Genomic DNA, 20092 nt, shown 5'->3' on the forward strand with positions numbered 1-20092 from the left:
CAGTTGTGCCAGACTTTTGGGTACTCACAATACCATTTGTTAGTTTGGATCCCAAGCTTCTGTGCTATGGTGCATACACATTGAAGACTCACTCACATTAAGAAAATTTAAAAAGTAACATTCAAAATGTGGTGTCAAGTCATGTAGGAAAACCTCACTTAGCATATTCTTTTTTAAAAAATCATGATTACTGACCTACATTCAAATCAGGATTGAAACTAGACAGATGTGCAAAAAAACCAACCCACTTAAACCTATCTCGATTTGAAATTATTCTTATCATCAAATAAGAATAAATTTTAGAATGAAAAACAGTGCACCAACCTTTCGAAAAGGAAGAATCCTTTCAGCAGTCCAGATGTAACATAGCAGTGAATGCAGTGAGGAGGGGAAAGGGTTCCAGTTACAAATATATCCTTCAAAGAAAGGAGAGATCAGCTTATCAACTAGGAGAACTCTTGGATCAACTTTGCAACTGAAAACAATCTTACATCATTCTAGTAACTGGTTTTCATGTAATGTCAGCGCATGGAAGTGTTTTAAAGTCTCAGCCATCTGGATCACATTACGTATTTTCATAGTTCACGTACAAATAATTTCATGTCTATGATGTGTTTAGGTTTCACAGAGAGCTCATTTTAAAATCTTGCCAAAGCAGCCTGTGTAATACGTTAAGACTTCTTTTGTAGTGGCATTTTCCCAAGGAAGCATTCTTTTACCGGCCCAGGTATGTATGATATTCAGTGCAGGTCTGGTATCAACCTTCCTCCATTTATCTATCTTAACAAGTGGCTGGGGAAATCCAGCCAGATGGGCGGGGTACAAATAATAAATATTATTATTATTATTATTAACAACAATCAATCATATGAACAAAATGAAACAAAAATAAGGCTTCCCATAGAGAAAAGCCATCTATTGCGCAGCCAGGGAACTTACTGCGCTCCAGATGCTGTTAAGACTCCAACTCTTCTAAATCCCACAGACACAGGCTCAAATAATGCATGACAACACAGGCACATTGGACAGTGTTCTTGAAGCTACTAACATGAGTTTGGCCAAACTGCGAGAGGCAGTGAAGGATAGGCGTGCCTGGCGTACTCTGGTCCATGGGGTCACGAAGAGTCGGACACGACTGAACGACTGAACAACAACAACATCATTTTGAGTTACAGGTAGGTAGCCGTGTTGGTCTGCCATAGTAAAAAAAAAAAATTCCTTCCAGTAGCACCTTAGAGACCAACTAAGTTTGTTCTTGGTATGAGATTTTGTGTGCATGCATGATAACAGTAGTTTTTCTAATGTGCCCTATTGGAAATGGATGGTTATCATTTTCACTAAATGATTATTTACAGTGTTCACATAATCATTTTGCTGCTAAGGATTTTGGACCAGCATATAGAATTCAGGGGTGGCTTTGTTTTCCCTTGCCATAGCAGCAGCCTGAAATTAAGCCAGCACAAGCCAAGCAAAGGAACTGGAGTGTGGTATTCCTAAGGCTGTAGACATGCTGTAAACAACTTCTGAAGGTCATCTACAGTTCATCTATCTAGCTTTCTTTCTCTTTATCATCATGACAGACTTAGGCACTGTTTCTGTGAATGTCTTGTTATCCAACGGCTGTGTATTTTTCTGCTTGTCAGTGACACTTTCCCCCATTCTGATTCCAAAGGGCTGATGACACATGTCGCCAGAGCCATGTCTTATTATGACTGTAATCAGGAGTTCTGGGCACAAGTTTATTCAGAGCAAGGCAATATTGCAGTCTTTAAGAGAGAGCCTTCTACTTATTTGCAGTAGCACCATCATGATCCACAAGCCATTCCAGTGGCGATATTAATCTTTAAACTTGTCAAGCTTATTGTGCTGGGGGTTGAGCAGCAGCCCAGCCTAACAGAAGTAAAGCAGAGTAAGCAGAGCAGCCTGCTCTTGGGGTTTTTTTTTAAATTGCTTTTCAGAAACTGGAAATCATGTTGTGCCTGCAGTAAAAAAAAAAAAAAAAGCAACTAAAGTGCTCCCAAATGGCCACGTTTCCTTGAAAAGGGGAAACCTAAAGCTGGAAATACTTTTTGAATATTCATTAATGCTTCACATTGTCTCTTGTGCATGCATTTGATCACTATGATCCCCTGATCTCTGTGCTCTGCAAGGCTGGACATTTTCTAGAGAACAGAATGCCTGAGTGATGGTGTTCTGGCAGGGTATGCCAGGAATACAAGCTGTTACTCTAAATGTGTTCCTCAAATGTGTTAGAGCTACACAAGTCACGCTAAAACAGGTGTGAGTAACCTCTGCCAGTGTTAGAAACTCAGATACATAAGCTAGGCACCAAATGGCTCCTTAAACCAAGGTTACAGTCACCGAAACAGAATGTCTGGTTGCCATTTTGGAGCCGGGCAGCTCAAAAGTACCGTATTTTTCAATATAACTTTTGGGTTCCTGAAACTTGTTCTGACTGTGCAGATAAAATATCACAGATAGAATTTTTAAAAAAATTGTGTTGCTAGTGGGTGAATACAGGCAAGATCCGATGATTTCTAGGATTCCAGATGATGGAGATATCAGGTGCCATCTTGGCACCTGGGCATCTTCACTTGCTTGCAAGTGGCCGATAGCTGGGTGCAAAACGAGTCTGGGACATTTGAAATGTTGCCTCTGGCCCTCCAGATATTGCTGAACTATGCTTGCTTTGGTTGACGGGAGTTGCAGTTCATCAACATATAGAGGGCTGAAGGATCCTTACAGCTACCCTAAAAGGTCTCCCTGTTATGTACTGGCCAAAGGCAAACCTACCTAGGGCCATTCTAGATGCAACAGGGGCTGTTTTTCATGTGTCTGTCATGTTCAAATGGCAGAGACTTAACCTATACAGCAAAAGTTTTGCACAGGAGAACTGGGCAGGGAGAAAAGTATCAGAAGAAATGGGATGTGGGGAAGCATGGCAGGTGAAGAGAAAAGGCTCAACTCTCCTCAGTCCTACAACCCATTGACAGTTAAAGCTACACTCATTGACTCTTCACCTCACCCCATCACTTTATAAGTGAATGGAGCAAGCAAACAAGAGCCCTTCACGTCTAATCTGGCCCTTAAGTTTGAAAGATGTAATTATAGCAGATGCTTTCAAACATTTTGTCTTGACTCTGCCAAGTACAAAGCACCCATGAAGATCTGTCATGACAGAGTTGTAGCTGATGGTCACAATATGGTCTGACATTTCATGTTTGCAAGTGAAGAACCCATTTTTGTATATTTAATGGGATCTGTTTCATGGAGGGGAATACACGGAATTAGCACCTTATCACTAGCACAGTTTTATCATTAACTTTTACATTTGTTTGTGTTTGACGCAGTGACTTTCAAAGCAAATTTTCCTCAAGGGAATTTTTTTTAATTAAAAAAAAGCACACAGAGAGAAAAAAAACCCACCTACAATTCAATCTTGTTCTAATAATTTATATGACAAGCTTTTGGCTAGAAGAGATTCACTGTTGTTGTTTCTTAACTGCCACTCATGTGCCAGAGGGCTGTTTGTGAACTTGAGAGCCTTGCTCCCAAAGGATATCAGTAGTAGTTCTGTGCCTTTATAAACTGTCAGGAGCAGAAGTCAGGCAAACTCCATGTAGAATTATTATAAACTCACAGTCCCTGTTTTGCATAGCACAAACTGCAGGAACCTTTAGTTAGCTTGCAACTGCAATGTAAGAATTTGGGATGAGAGATATGCAACATTTCTAGCATTCTACATTACGTTTCAAGTACTGTAAAGCCAACTTTTGCATAAGTTTCAGCCTCATTTTTATCCCAAACTTACTAAAAAAGAAAGATTATTATAAAAAGAATAAAGACCTGTTTTCACATGCTTACCTAGCTTTTTGGTTGAGCACAATTCTGGTTCAGTTGTGGGGGTTTTTATTTCTTTTGTGTTCTATATTATTTGACTTGTGAGGGCTGGCATCCCTTCTTTCCAGTGAGTAGTCTTCAGTGTTTTTACAGCATCGATTACTACAGAAACTACAGCTCTTGCACTTCTTATCTTGGAAGGATGGACAAAACAAAACAAACTGAAAAGAATACTACAATGAATGGCAAAATGATGAAAACAGTCTGTTTACTACAGCACAAAGAACAATGTGAAAAGGAAGACAAGTTTAAATATTGTTGCATAAGAAAGGGATGAAAATAATACAAGGATGAGAATAAGTAAAATGATAGGCTGGAACATCTGGGAAGGTAAATACAAAGACAAGATAATGCTACATTAATGAAGCAGCAAACTTAGCATTTCAAGTGAAAAGAAAGAAAGAACCACACCTGAGGCTTAGTCTTATGAACTGGGTGTGTGCAGTACAGCTGAGTGCTGCATGGGACAATGATGCAGGCAATCTGAGGAAGCTTTTTCCACCTTGGTGCCGGTCCTCCAAAACACTAGTGAGAAACTAGGATGATGCCAGCAGATTCCAGGAACCCTCTTTAATGTGAGATTTTGTGGGAGTACTGTGAGTTTGTTGGGCCCTGAACGAGAGCAAGGGTGGATGTGTGCAGTCTTGGAGCTGAGAGAGCAGATGTGTCAGGAGGAGAAGGAACTGATATCGGTCTATGTTTATTAGTAACTTGCATTAATGTAACAGCTGTATATGTAACACTGTGTATTTTTGTTGCTGTTGAATTGTATTAAACTGTATTGTTGTTAAATTGCCTGTTGCTGTTGTTTTTGGTTTCTGTACAGTGCTTAGAGATATTTGTATATATTAAGCGCTACAGAAATGGCCTGACTAAAAAAATATAAGCAAATATGTACAAGGTCACATTGAAGCTAGCTCTCTAAAATGACTGTTATGAAATGCCTGCCAACCAATTCCACTGGATTAACCCAAGTTTCAGCATTGTAAGAGAGGAACAAAATGTATCTCAGTGTATCTGTACAATTTGTAACAGGAAGTCCTTTCAGCTATGGATAGGGGCCTGAATAGTTTCAGGTTCAGAAGAGATAAGTGCATTTTGTAAGACAGGGAAGAACAACATCAGAACTGCCCTAGAAAGTACTGGTTAAATATTCAGTATCCATCTTCCATACATCTTCATGGCACATAATTCTATATAACCAGGTCACTTCCTTGCATCTCAAATGATAATTATTCAAACATTCTGCCGCTAAGTCAGGCATCTGATCATTCCTGCCATGTTACTTTCTCAATTTTAATGTGCAGATTGGGGGCTCCCTAAACCCTGAGCCGGCCATGGTTCTAACCAAGTGGCATATTTCAAAATGATCGAGGGTTGGCTCTGCCCACTGATCCACTCCCCCAGAATAAACTGCAGCAGAACCTTTGGCCGACACTTTTATTATGGGAACACTTCCTCTTTACTATTCACTGTATTTCCTCATTACCACCTCTGCATGTTCACTTGAGAGAGAGAGAGAGGGAGGGAGAGATGGCTGGGTGGCAGGCAGAAAGTGTCAGGTATTTCTCCTTCACACTGCCTTCATTTGTCCCCAGTGAGTCCTAAGGAAGGGGCAAGCAGACAAGGAGAAGCAGCAGATGGGAACAGGGGGCTCTTGGCAATGGGCTCACGGAATTGGTGTGGGCAGGTGCCAAGTCATGCCAACCCATACCAGCCCAGTGTGTGGTGCTAATAACCCAATTATTAGGACTACGCAACAAACTTCAAACTAAGAAAGCCACAGCAAATATAAACAATGTGCCTTTCGTGATATATAAGAATGTTAGGGAAATGCCAGTCAACCATCCATATAGCACCTTGGGCTGAAAGTTTTTACCTAGGCATCTTATGAAGTAAAAGTCTACCTGACTCACTGACAAAGGTTCATCTGTACTTCGATCATCTGAAGACTTTGGAACTTCTAGTGTGTCAATAAAGGCCTGGAGCTCTTTTCTAAATGCCTTCATCTGGGCATTTATTCGGTAAAGAAGTTCGTGCTCCCGTATCCTACTGCCATCATCTTCATCATCCATAAGTCCAAACAGGTCCCCATTTGCCACATAAATTCTTGCCTCTGTTATTATGGTGCTTGTGTCCGAAATCAGGCGGTCAATCGTCTTGCCCAGGCGTTCCGCTTCGCAGCGGATGTCCTTCATTTGCTGCCGGTCTGTGAAGCTTTTCTGCCACCCTGCTGGTGCTGGGTAGAAGGATCTAGTGGGGGTCAAGCAACGGATGTTGCGGACCTCCTCTGAGTCACTCTCCCCACCGATGGGACCTTCCCTCTTGCGGTGTGGAGGACGAGAATCATCATCACTTTCTTTCTTCCCTGCATCGCTTTCAGCATCACTGTCCCTAGGGCTGCCCCGGATCCCTAGATGAGAGGCCAGGTCATAGCGCTGCATGTTAGACATCAAGACTCTGTTCTCATACTGAAGTTGCATGACCTTACCACTGAGTTCATTGATCTGCATGCGGGCAGCTTTGAGCTCTTCCTGGAGCGCTTCTGTCTTGGCGCTGTCGTGATGCCTTGAACTGTCATGAGCCCCAGTCTTGTATTTGTATTTGTTCAGCTCTGCTGTGATGCGCTTGTTTTGTTCTTCTACATCAGCCAAGTTTCTTCTCAGCAGCTCCGTTTCATCTTCAACTAGCTGCAGATGCTGCCGTAACTCAGAGAGTGATTCATTCTGCTCCCCCATAAGGGGGTTGGCTGCTCCTGAGAAATCATCTCCCCTCAAGTCATCAAGCTCTGCTTTCAGCCCTCTGTTTTCTACTTCCAGCTCCACTATTTTCCTTCCCAGAATATTGGCTTCTTCCTCTACTAACCTCAGACGAAGCTTGAGTTCTGATTCTCTTGTGGTAGGTGGGCCTCCAGCCTCCCCTTTTGGCAAGGGACTGTCTAGATCACCATAAAATGACCGGTATTTTTGTAGTTCATGTTCAAATCTGTCCTTTTCCTTATCTATTTTGGCCAGCTTTTTCCTCATCAGGGTAGCTTCTTCTTTGATGAACTGCAACTGGCATTTCAGATCTTCATTGTCCTCCTTAGAAAAAAAGGAAAGAAGCTCCAACAGTTACTAGACAATTGAGGACACCATTTGGCAATTCAGCAAATGAAAAATCCAAATCATAGATTAATAGCCCCAGTAAACTCCATGAAGGTATTATTCCATTTGATACACATTTCAAATATCAAACAAAAGCAAAATGTACCACTAAACCTATTTTTAAAAAAATCATTACTCCATGTTCTGAACCATTGCACCTACTACTCAGTAGTAGGTTTTACTCTCTACCAAGGGCTATTTCACATTACACAGAAACAATCTGCCAACCATTTATCAATATACTATCAACAGGAAGCTGCAACCTATCCTAACTCCCTTAACAGTACACCTGAATGACAGACACGCTTGTGTTTATTGAATTCACAGGTTATGTTTTATGTACGTATAAGGGTTCACCTAAAAACAAGTGATGTGCGAAGTGGTTATGAGAAATGTTAAGATTCTGAAAGCTGAAAATATCTCTGACCAAGAGATAAAGGACATCAATATAGCAGGAACATGGTGTGTGCCATCTTTTCAAGTAAAATACTGCTGTTTCCATTATTTTTCCAAGTATCATTGTAATAGCCATTCAAGAATAGCCCAGGCTTTAAATTTCAGCAGTACATATACTAGGAACTTCTCTATAATTAGCTCCTAAATAGTTTCAAATGGATTGATAGGTATAGATGACAAAATAAATTTATCTGTAACACAACAGAGCTGAACACCATCAGGTGTGTGCAACAGAGTTATACTTAGAGAAGACCCAGCGACAATTCCATTTATTTCAATGGGTTAACACTGTATATGACTCTGGTAAACACAACCCAATATATTAAAATATACTGCTATAGTTATTAAAACTGCATTTAAAAATTTGGTCTACAGGCTACTAAATGAACGCCATAAAAATACACTTCTGTTTCAGTGTATCTGAAGAAGTGTGCATGCATACGAAAGCTCATACCAAGAACAAACTTAGTTGGCTTCTAAGGTGCTACTGGAAAGAATTTTTTATTTTGTTTTGGCCATAAAAATAGTCACAGTTTTCCAATTTTGTTGACTAAGGAAAGGCTTGCACCAATGATTTTTTTATTTCATAGCCATAAGATTTACTGGGTTGTGCCATGGGACAGACAAGAAGTATTTGAGGTTACCTCAGTGGGTGTCTGCTGTGACTTTTTTTCTGATTTCTGCAAGTCTTTGCTCCCTCTTCTTTTCGTGGATTGCTATAAAAGAAAGATAAGGTATAGTATGTATTTTACTAAATGTGTATTTTTATTTGTTTTTGAAAACAGTCATGTACCTCCAACTAATACACAACAATATATACAAATACAATAAAATAGTTGTCTCCCAGTTATGTGTCCTTTGTTCATCATGATTCTATAAGAGAATGATTTTGATACTACTTTGAAGATCTAAGGATGCAATCAATGAACTCATTTCCCCTCACAAAATAGGAAGGTCTGTTTATTTATTTGGAGTTCTTAGACACCCTTCAGCAAATACTCTTAGCATGGTTTAAAATAAAGCAGTTTAACAGAATATTTTTTTAAAATCTCAAAACAAGAGAAAGCAGGAAATAAAACCTCAACATTACACACACACACTCTTCATCATCATCATCATCATCATCATCATCATAATTTATTATTTATACCCCGCACATCTGGCTGGGTTTCCCCAGCCACTCTGGGCGGCTTCCAACAAAAGATTAAAAATACATTAAAACACCAGTCATTTAAAAACTTCCATAAACAGGGCTACCTTCAGATGTCTTCTAAACGTCAAGATAGTTGCTTTTTTCTTTGACATCTGATGGGAGGGCGTTCCACGCCACCATATGGGTTTAAATGTTGAAACACATTTAAGGGCTAGGGGTATGAAAAGTTTTTCACCACTTACCAAAAGGAAAACAAAGAAAGTGGCAAGCAAACTTACCAGAAGGGGAGTTGCAAATACAAAGTGCTACAACGGAAAAGGCGTGCTGCCAACCACCTCAGTTCAAAGGGTGGCAAAACCAGAGCAAGGCCTCCGAAGCTGATCTTAACACCCAGGTGCTTTCAAGTGGAAGCAGTGGTCCTACAAGTAGCCTGGCCCTAAGCTGTTTGGGGATTAACAGGTCAAGAGTGGCACTTTGAACTGTGTTTGGAAACAGACCAGGAACCAGTTTGACTGTTAAGGAATTGGCAAAATGTGTCATTTTTTAACAAAGGCAGCTCCATGTAGAGAGCATTACAAACTAAACAAGATGCTGCCAGTACATAAATAACTGTGGCCAGATGCAAAACATTCAGTTTCTTCGCAGGCAAGAGGTAGACAAGACGACCTTTGGATACTGTCATCCCCTATAGTTCTATATCTTTGACTTGAAGAATGCTGTGTTCCTACCGCCCCAGTGTGCCCTACAGCTTTGTGAGGCCCAGTGTACTGTGAAAAACATTTCATGCCAAGTTTAATATCCTCGGTTGCCTGCCTGATGTATTTAGGTTTGCAAAAAGCAAAGCATTTTTGTCTTTTCTTTGAATTTCAACAAAAATTAAAGGCAGTTTCAACAAGCAATGTATTAACAGTTCAGTCGAAACAGCACTTGTATACTACTCTTCTACCTCTCTATATATGGAATACACAAACTTCATATTGCTTTCAGTAGCATATTAAAGTTGTCCATAATTGCTGCAAGTAATTGGAAGATGACAGGCTAACATTCTAAATGGTAACCCAGCTAAGAATTCAAATGGAAGTAGGAAAAAAACACCAGTGGTTCTCCTTCCTAGTACTGGATGGGCCTCTTCCTTATATTCAACAGGGAGGCAAAAAGCCCTGCTTTCCTGTTGGTTAGATGCACACTTTGCGGGGGGGGGGGGAGTAATGGGTTGTATCCAATGCTGCACCCATATACAACTGCTGGCACAATGGGACTTTAAATTTGCCTGCTTTCCCTCCAAATCTGCTTTGGGGGGTGACCCAACACTCCACAGCTGATTTTGAGCACAAACAGAAGCTGGGGGGGATAGAAGAGGAACATGACCCTATGTATCACACACACACACCTTCCTGTTCAGTGCAACACTAGGTGCTGTTTTTTCTCATCTTTTGTGCTGTTATAGGGTTGAGATCCATTTCCCCCCTTTTACATTCAAGCTACATGTTCTCCAGCTGTTTTAATTAAGGTATGCTAAATAATATAGTGCTAGAGTGGGTGGGGAACTAACCAACTTGTGTTAAGTTCTCATGAAAATCCTCCTGCTCAGACTTTGCATCTTTCAAATGAAAGTCAACCACATCAAATCATAGAATTGTAGATTGGAAGGGACCTTCGAGGATCATCTAGTCCAACACCCTGCAATGCAGCAATATGCAGCTGTCTCATATGGGGATCGAACCTGCGACCTTGGCGTTATCAGCACCACACTCTAACCAACTGAGCTGTGTTAAATCTACCTCCCCCCCCCCCGCCAATATCAGGAAGGCCTACTTTCCTGGTATACTGTCAATTTTACAACCACTGAACTAAATCACATTATTGTAATCTACACTGCCGGCATCTATTCCAATTAATGGCAGAGTCAAACCAAAGGCATAGTCATATGCTTTTGGTAATTAGGTTTCTAGGGCAGACACTATCAATCATGCTTTAAATTAATATAAGTATCCGTTTATTATAAGCAACCAGAATGGTAGCAGGTGCAGAGCAAATATTTTTGAGGCATGATGATCAGTCTTCTGAAAACTAGAACAAGGATTTTATTGGATATGCAAGTTTCAACTAAAATTATATTTCAAAATTCCCTATCTGACAAATGTGGTGAATTTAGTATTTGTATACAAACACCTGCAATTATATATATATATATATATATATATATATATATATATATATATATATACACACACACACACACACACACACACACACACCAAAAATAACAGCCACAGGCAGGTTGGGCAGCAAAAGGATGTTAGGAAAGATGCCAGGCAGACCTCACTAGGTAGAGCATTCCATGGAAGCAACACCTGAATATACAGAACCACAACTGAAAAGGCCTTCCTCTCGTCACCATCCTTTGAGACTCTGCAAAGGGCAGAACCAAAGAAGGGTCTCAGAATAAGATCTAAGTTCACAGCAGGAAAGGTGTTCCAGATGTTACTGGGGCCCTGAGCCAGAAAAAGCTTTATAGGTCAAAACCAGCACTTTGAATGGGACTCAGAAGCATACATGTAGCCAGGACAGAAAGGGTTTGCCTTGAACGTGTCAACAGTTGGACAGACACATTGAAGCTTCTTGAAGGTAATTAAAGCTTCCAACTCATTTTCAAAGGCAGCCCAGCATAAAGTACACTGCAATAATTCAGCCCTGAAGTTACCACAGCATAAATTACCGTAACCAAATTTTCCCTGTTCATTCCATAGACATGATAAAAACAAACCTAACTACTGTACTAATCATTATTAGCAGCAGTGCAAGCAGAAATAAGAGAGGAACTATTCATAATTTGGAGCAGTTATTAGCACTTGTAACCCAATCCCTGCATACATTCAGATATTACATTTTTTGGTGTATAATACATACAGATCTACACCCTGTTGCCTAACTAACCATTTAATCAGTGTGGTACAGTGTTACTTTGCACATATTCTACTTCTCCTCATGAGAGAATAAAAGAATGATGTAATACCACCTACTGAGGCATCATGTCACCCAGAAATTACCTGTAATACACCAAGCTCTTGAAAAGAGTAATTTATTTTCTTCCAATACCCTGAGTGTCAAGATATTAATCAACGGTATCACCATCTATCTTCTTTCAGTAATCTCTGCCTGGTTTGTCTTATAAGCAGAGATACAGCAGACTTCTTTCTTCTCTGGCTCCTTATTCCATTACAGGAAGCCACCAAATAGTTCTTCCTGGTATGGACACCGGAGACTATTCAGGTTTTTTTACCAATGAAATGTTCTCTACACCAACATACATAATTCCAGTGAGAGCTTGCCCAAAGGTAAGTAATCAACCCATCAATATGTCAAAACAATAAACGTGAAATTGTATAAATACCATTTATTGCCACCCCAAAACAACAGCAAAGCAGGGTGGGGAGGAGGGGTCGGGAAAACAGAAGCAGCAGAGATATTAAAAATGGGGGCTGGCTTAACAGAAACACACACAAAAAGAGCATCATAAATCCTGGTGTATAATTAGCTGCCAATTAAGATCCAATATGACATTTAAGAGATAGGATATTTCTGCAGTAAATTTAGATTGACAACTAAAGATGCAAGCCAATGCAAACAGTCCCTTTCACAGTGTGGGTGCCAGTGAATGATCTAGACCAGCCTTTCTCAACCTTGGGCCCCCAGATGTTTTCGGCCTACAACTCCCATAATCCCTGACCACTGGTCCTGCTTCCTGCTACCTAGGGATGATGGGAGTTGTAAGCCAAAAACATCTGGGGGCCCAAGGTTGAGAAAGGCTTTTGTAATGAGGCACAATGCAACTGGGCCACACCAGCACAATGTAGGCCAATTTTTAACAACTCTTAATATAGCCATTCGAGCACCTCATTAGCAGCTTCATTATCCAAATACAGACCAGTAAATAGTTCAGTAAACCTGAAAGGCTGTGTGGATTTATCTATCGCTAATTAATAACACAGGTAGGTATAAGGAAGCACGGCAGTAGGAAATAAATTTGGGCTAGTAATATTTGAACTGGGTGTTGCAGTTCACTATCTCAAATCTCATAGGACTCATGCAGGTTGTTGGATACACCTACAAAGAAGACTGGATTATGGCCTATGGTTTTATGTTCTCAGAACTCAATGGGAATGTGAGCAGTTGAACTAGCAGCTATGTTTGGCTTTACTTTTTCAAAAAATCCAGTAGCACAGACATGCCTTATTTTAAGGTAAGAAGAGCCCTATTGGCTCAGATCAAGTGTCTATCCAGTCCAGCCTACCAGATGCCTATGAGAATTTCAGCAACAAAACAAGAGCACTCTCAATAGCATTCAGGAATAAATGTACGTAACTCATTTCAAAGGCAGGTATAGGGAATACTTTTCAGCAAACAAATACATAGGTAAAGGGACCCCTGACCATTAGGTTCAGTCGTGTCCGACTCTGGGGTTGCGGCGCTCATCTCACGTTAATGGCCAAGGGAGCCAGCGTACAGCTTCTGGGTCATGTGGCCAGCATGATAAAGCCACTTCTGGCGAACCAGAGCAGCGCACGGAAATGCCGTTTACCTTCCCGCCGGAGCGGTACCTATTTATCTACTTGCACTTTCACGTGCTTTCGAACTGGTAGGTGGGCAGGAGCTGAGACCAAAGCAACAGGAGCTCACCCCGTTGCAGGGATTCAAACCGCCAACCTTCTGATCAGCAAGCCCTAGGCTCTGTGGTTTAACCCACAGCGCCACCCGCTACATAGTAGCTAACAAATACAAATCCCAAACATTTCTACTCATCCATGAAAACCAACAATTCACAGTAGAAGGCAAAAACTGACTAAAAGCAAAGGTACGAAAGGGGTAGCCATTTTTCCTTCTGGGAAATGTTTACCGTTTCCCTCATTTGTGTTCTCATTTCTAAGAAGAAAATTATTCATTGCATTTTAGGATTCTTACTTAGTCAAGCGTTCTGAGAATCTCTGATGTCCTCCTCCATTAAGTGAACACACTACTACATGTATTTCAACCATTATAAAATTCAGGGTAGAATAAAAACTCATTTCCCCAAAAGTAAATACTGAACATTAACCTCTTTCATCCTGTCAAGTTCGTTCTGCAGAGCCTGTTTAGCAATCTCTACTTCTATCAGCTGCTGTCTTAACTTTTCATTTTCATCTTCTGTGGTGGTACGTTTTTCTTCCACGTTTTCCAACTCATGGTGAAGTCTCACTGAAACGTCTTTTGCAACCTAATGGAACAGAATTTTAAAATTTAAAGACAACATTTTTGTGGCGGAGATAATTATGGGTTGTATACAGTGCTGTTTTTTTTAAAAAAAATGTTTAGGGGTACTCTCTTTATGACTCAAGAAAACCACCATTTTATATTTCAAATCGGGGAAAATAAATGCAGTAAATGGACAAAAGTACAAAGATTCACAAAATGTTTAGGGGTATACATACCCCTGCATCTCCCCAGAAAAAAGCACTGGTTGTAAAGCACTGGTTGTATACAATGTTAGTCATACTCATCATAGACACATGAAAATTAATAGGCATAACTCACTTAGGTCAATTGATGCAATGGGTCTACTCTTAAGTTTGATACAACCCTATGATCATGTGATGTTTATAATCCTGTTTTCAGCCAACGAAAACATAGCTGATTAGTGTATTCTAGAGCCAGAATGGCATTCTGATTAGTTTTGTCTCCAATCCAATTCCGTTAGAAGTCTCCACTGATTTTAAAAACATGAGCGCCTTCATTACAAATATTTAGGCACCAGGCAAAAACTCTCCTCCCAGGCCTTTGGCTAATTAAATACTTTATATGGCCTTTAAAACTGTGGGGGGTATTGTTTTTGTTGGCTACTATGGTATTCATTCTTTTATTTTTATATTGTAAACCATGCTGTAATCCTTGGGTAAAGGGTTTCACAGAAATTTTATTTATTTATTTATTTATTTATTATTATTATTATTATTATGACTCAGTTCACATGCACTCTAGCTTATTCCTGATGATTTCCAGTGTGACTCTGAGCACTGGTAGTATCCCATGATTACAGGATTTAGGTAGTACTTGTACATGGAATTTCTAGGTCAAAGGCCAACTCTCTATCTATTAGAACACTGGACACAATGCTACCCAAAGTTGGACTTTAACATGGGAATCTCACTTGCTTTTTCAGTGGAAAAACCTCTTTACAACTAGAACTGTACACCTTATAATTAGTTGATTAATCAAGTAACACTTTAGTAGATAAATCATGGGTAGCAATTTTATTTGGTGAGTACAGATTTTCACTGGTTGCTCTGAGAAGGGCAAACATTTATTTTTGAGCTATTTTGTTTCTGGTATGCAAAATGGAACGCAAAGGAAACCCTTAAAATGGCTTTTCTTTCTATTAATGAGTGATGAATTATGGGTTGTATCCAACTTATACCACACTCAAAGTATACTCAGTGAAAACAATGGATACAACTAAAAAGTTCATTGTTTTCTGCTGCAAGTATAATTTAATTGGATTCAACCCTCTATTAAATTCTAAGTTATATTTTCAAGTTGTGTCAATGTGCAGATTCATTTCAAGCTAAGAGGCTCTGGCACTACAGAAATGTATTTCAGTTTATTATCTGATAATGAATTAGTTAAAAGCAGCAGTGGACAACATGGTGGGTTGGTGGCTGCACCACTCACCTGACCTACCTTCCAGCCGAGTCACTGAGAGGTCAGGCAGTGAGGTGCAAACATGCCAGCGGTGCCAACCTGTCACTCCAGTTGGCCCTTTCTACTGCGCTGTCTTTGTCCTCCCTTCTTTCCATCCCAGTATGTAGTAGTGGCTCGGCTGAAGAGAGGTCACGTGAGCAGCACAGCCCCATCATGCTTTCCACAGAGCTCAATGGAACAATTGTCAAAGCAACAGTGTAATGTACCTGGGAATTTACTCTCTGATAACTGTAAAAGGGGTAAATACAGTAGTACCTTCTGTTACGTAACCCTCTGGTTACGTAAACTTCAGGATGTGAAAGCGGCAAACCCGGAAGTATTTGACCGGGTTTCACCGTGCGTGCATGCGCAGAAGCGGTCCTCAGGTTGCGGAAACCTTGGGATCCAACCGCACCTCCAGAACGGATCCCGTCCGCAACTAGAGGTACCCGTACCACTGTATCTGAAAGTTACAGCTATCTAGAAAGTGAGTTCTGAGAGTCAGGATCCAGGTCATCAAAATACTGGCTCTCAGAACCACGAGACAAATCGGATCTCTGCTTTCCAGTGAAAGATTTGACCCTACGATGCTTTCATTGTCTACCTGTACTTCCCCCTCAGTGCCTTCCCACCTATTTGCTAGCTTCTGGTCCTGTTTACCTTCAGGTCTTGCTCCAAGCTTCGCAGAAGTTCTCCATCAATCTCCCCGGTCTGTGCATAGCGGAGCCTCTTGCGCTCTGCCTTTCGAAGACGGTACTGAAGGATCCTGCAGTTTTTGTTGGCCCTCTCCAATTCGTGGCGCATTTCTTGCAGCTGGCAAGCATCCTCTTCAAAGAAGCTGTCCCTCATCTCATCCATCTCAGTCCTCAGCTCATCTATCTCATTCTGGCACCCGTTCAGAAAGGACAGTCGGAAATGCACCATGCAAGTTCACATTAATAAAATGAAAGGAAAAATGGGACCTAAGTTGATCTTCACTTAAAACAACAACAACAACCACAAGCATCAATCGCTATATTATGCCTGCACTTCAAACATCACTTGTGTGGCATGTATAGCCTACCAAGAGGTAATCAATGATAAAATCATGGGTGGATGAGAGTTATGCAGTGTGGGAAGAACTTGGTTTTCCCACCATGTCCACCAGCTGGAGTGGGGAACAGAGGGTTAAATATGGCCCTCCAGGCCTCTCTATAACTGGTCCTCAGAACCATGTGCCCTTCTAAGGCCACACCCCCTTTCACCAGGCCACGCCCTCACTGACCCTGCTCCACCCCCTCCTCAAGTGGCTTTCCCTTGCTGGGATTGGATGTGTCTATGGTCTTTTGCTTGCCTGGATGAAGAGAGGGGTGTGTGTGTATAGCTATGTTTCCCAAACTTGGGTCCTGAGCTGTTTTTTGGACTACAACTCCCATCATCCCTAGCTAGCAGGACCAGTGGCCAGGGATCATGGGAACAGCCAGAGACACAAGTTTGGGAAACACTGGTGTAGAGCAACTTCTGACAAGTGACTGGATGTAAACTCCTGTAAAAAGGCAAGAGTCATACCCGTTGTCCCACCCACTTTTGCCTCTGACCATACCCTCTGGTGTCATGCAGCTCCTGGAAGTTTATCCAACACTTAGACTGAAAAAGGTTCCCCACCCCTGTGATGCAGCCTACCAGTTCTACATGGGAACACAATTATGTGTGCTGAGTTTTCACTTTCTCAACACACCATAGCACATAGCTAGTCAGCGGAATGATGGCTTGCAACTCCGCTGAACATTTTACCACTAACTGTAAAAGTGTAGATGTACTCTTAAGACATGCCTGGAATGCAAGACCCTTCCCTCGCAGGTGAGACAAACTGTAGAGGGAATGTGATCTGAAAAGAGTAATTGTTATGCTGTTATGTTAAGCATTCTCCCTTAACATTCAGAATAAAGGATGTAATGAAGGCACAATTGCATGCAGCAAACAGGATGGATGGCTTCCTTAGCTGGATGAAAAGCCAGGGCCTTACCATTGCACAGCATGTCAGCCATGCATGTTTGAGAGCGTCTGAAGGGAAAACACATGTGTGACATGTGAGAAGCATGCCACAGGGAGTGATTATTATGAGGCAAGACACACACAGCTGCCCATACAGTGCTTTTCCCCATCTGTGGGCTATCATCAGGTCTGAAATGGCCAGGGCTAGTTTCCTCCAACAGCTTTTCTAGGGAACTCAACTTTTCGGAGGCGGAAGTTTCCCACATTTTACCAAGTGAAGAGAACATGAAGCTGCACCATTAAGAACTGGAATGGTTTACCTTTTCGGTGGCGGACAAAAACGACTAGCATTTGTACATTCCCCCACCCCACCCCCCAAAGGACGGACACCTGCTTTCTTTTCCCTTTTCTTGCACCTGCTGCTAAGATGGGGGTTATCTGTTCTCTATCACTTCGCCTCCTACAAGCCGGGTTGACTGACAGAAGAGAGAGCGAGAGAAGAATAAATGGCTCCCCTCCCTCTCCCGGCTGGGCCACACCCGCCTCCCCCCCCCCCCCCGCCGCCCTCCTCTCCTTCTGCTCACCTTGAGGGCCTCGTTCTCCTCCTGCAGCTTCTCCATCTCCTCCTGCAGCTGCTGCTGCTGCCCAGAGTTCAGGCTGAGGGCGCCTTCGGGGCCCGGGGCTCCGCCGCGGCCGCTGCCCTCTTCGGGCCCAGCCAGCGCCATTGGAGACGGGGTCGAAGCAGCGGTAGGCGCAGGCTGGGGCTGCTCCTCCGCTGAGGCGCTGCCGTCGCCCCGGTTGCTTTGCATCTGGGCCGCCCCCCACGGCACCGGCCTCTATCTGGGATGCAAGGCGAGGCGCTCACTTGGCGGGCATCCTTCCTCCCACGAGCTCGTGCCGCCGCCTGTTCGGCCGCCTCCCGCCCGGGCCTGCCCCTTCCCTGCGCCACAAGAAGATGGAGGAGCCGGCGCTGCCTCCTTCCCTCTTGCTTTGCAGAGAGAGACCTGCCGGCTTCCCCCCGGACTTGGGCGGCGGCTGAGCAAGCGCAAAGCCAGCCGACCGCCCTCCGTCTGGGGGGCTGCTGCCGGGAGCCCCGAGCTCGGCGCCTTCGAGAGGCGCGGCCTGCCTGTCAGCCGGCGGTCCCCGCCCACTGCCCTTCCCAGGCTGGGTGGGAAGGAGGGAGACGCGAGGAAGGGTCGGTGCTTGGCCACTTGCTGCTCGTTTCGGCGGAGGCTCCCCTCGGACAAGGAGCGCTGTCTCCTCTCAGGGGCTGCTCCAGGGCTGATGTTGCCGGGGCTGAGAGAAGCACCCCTGAGGGGTTCTTGCAAGAGAGCTTCCCCCTCCCCGCAAGGTCTTCTTTTCTCTTTTGGCGATCACTCGTAGCCGAGTAAGATTGTCTTCCACACGTCCTTCCACAATGGGGACATAGGTTTCTGGGCGGGAGTTGATCAGGGTGAGGGTTTGCCAAGCATGCCTTCCTCTTAGCACGTTCCTCCCTTTCATCCTGAGTTTGAGCATCTTCAAAGTCCATGACACACCTTTGGTAAACCCTGTTCTCTAATTGGAGCACTCCCAGGCCAGTGTTTCCCAGTTGCCGGTGTTTATACTACATTTTTTTAGATTTGCCTTGAGAGAGTCTTTGAACCTCTTTTGTTGACCACCAGAATTATGCTTTCCATTTTTATGTTTGGAATAGAGTAGTTGCTTGGAAGATGATAATCAGGCATCCGAACAGTCCAACGAAGTTGATGTTGAAGAATCACTGCTTTGACACTGGTGATCTTTGCATTAGTTCACCTGTCTTCCCGAATGATGTGTAAAAATTTTCAGAGACACCGTTGATGGAATCTTTCAAGGAGCCGAAGATGACATTTATAAGTGGTCCATGTTTCACAAGCATACAGTAAGGTTGGTAGTACAATAGCTTTGTTAACAAGCATTTTTGTTTCCCTGCGAATGTACCAAACACTCTGCACTCGCAGAACTCAGGCGATGCTGGATTTCGGCATCAATGTCAGCCCTTGTGGAAAGATAACTGCCCAGGTAGGAGAAGTGGTTGACACTTTCCAACGTTACACCATTGAGTTGGATTTGTGTGGCGCTGTGGAGTGGTTGTTTTGTAGCACCACCAGGCAAGCCTGTTTGACCCCATGGGTGCAAGGTGCCTACAGGGAAGATGGCGCAGGGCGAAGCTGCTCCACAAGGCTTCCCGAGGTGGGAAGGTTCAGGGCTCTCATCCAAGGCAGCGACAATCGCCTGCAGAGCTTGCTTTGAAATCTCTGCAGCCAAGTCAAGCTTTGATCTCGCCCATCATCATAGAATCATAGAGTTGGAAGAGACCACAAGGGCCATCCAGTCCAACCCCCTGCCAAGCATTATCATCATAATTGCCAGCACCATCATACCTCTTGCTGCTGAAGGAGCTTTGACCAGAAGCCTGTTCACTGGATGTTTGCTTTCTTTGTTGTAAGGCTGGTCAGATCAAAATGCAGGCTAAGAGGGCAGCTTTTCTAATGCCGGTTTTCTCATAAAAGAACCAGAATTGTAGAGTTGGAAGGGACTTCAAGGGTCACCTATTCCAACCCCATGCAATGCAGGAATTGCAAAAGCATCCATGAGAGATGTTCCCCACCCCCACCTCATTCAAACCACTTGCCCAAAGTAGTTCTCCAACCCAGAGGTATTGGAGCAGGTCAGTGAGGGTGGATCCACACAGGCATTTTTAAGTGTGATATGCAGCCCCCACCCC

The 20092-nt window shown here is 42.9% G+C and overlaps 1 protein-coding gene across 13 annotated transcripts; it reads right to left on the reverse strand.

Moving 5' to 3' along the window:
- Positions 1–350: 350 nt before the first annotated feature.
- LOC117044062 (protein SOGA3-like) lies at positions 351–18175 on the reverse strand. 13 transcript variants are annotated; one of them, XM_033144442.1, is made up of 7 exons: positions 17928–18167; positions 16030–16254; positions 13751–13909; positions 8147–8218; positions 5817–6983; positions 3865–4033; positions 351–416 (listed from the first exon to the last, which is right to left on the reverse strand). In XM_033144442.1, exons 1-6 carry the CDS (start codon positions 18150–18152, stop codon positions 3926–3928), a joined length of 1956 nt encoding a protein of 651 aa, XP_033000333.1. In that variant the 5' UTR covers positions 18153–18167; the 3' UTR covers positions 351–416; positions 3865–3925. The 13 variants fall into 13 exon arrangements, with proteins under 13 accessions (XP_033000333.1, XP_033000326.1, XP_033000334.1 ...); XM_033144435.1 differs by having other exon boundaries at positions 3865–4061; XM_033144443.1 differs by having other exon boundaries at positions 3865–4017; positions 5813–6983.
- Between the last annotated feature and the right edge of the window lie 1917 nt (positions 18176–20092).

Source organism: Lacerta agilis, chromosome 3 (genome assembly GCF_009819535.1).
Source record: "Lacerta agilis isolate rLacAgi1 chromosome 3, rLacAgi1.pri, whole genome shotgun sequence".
In the NCBI taxonomy this organism is placed as follows: Eukaryota; Metazoa; Chordata; class Lepidosauria; order Squamata; family Lacertidae; genus Lacerta; species Lacerta agilis.

Excerpts from the sequence above, each read along its gene's own strand:
- LOC117044062 (XM_033144434.1), bottom strand. The coding sequence starts at position 18,152 with ATGCAAAGCAACCGGGGCGACGGCAGCGCCTCAGCGGAGGAGCAGCCC. Across the intron at positions 13,910-16,029 it reads GCTTGGAGCAAGACCTGAAG|GTTGCAAAAGACGTTTCAGT; the intron begins GTAAACAGGACC and ends CTGTTCCATTAG. Across the intron at positions 8,219-13,750 it reads AACTTGACAGGATGAAAGAG|CAATCCACGAAAAGAAGAGG; the intron begins GTTAATGTTCAG and ends TTTCTTTTATAG.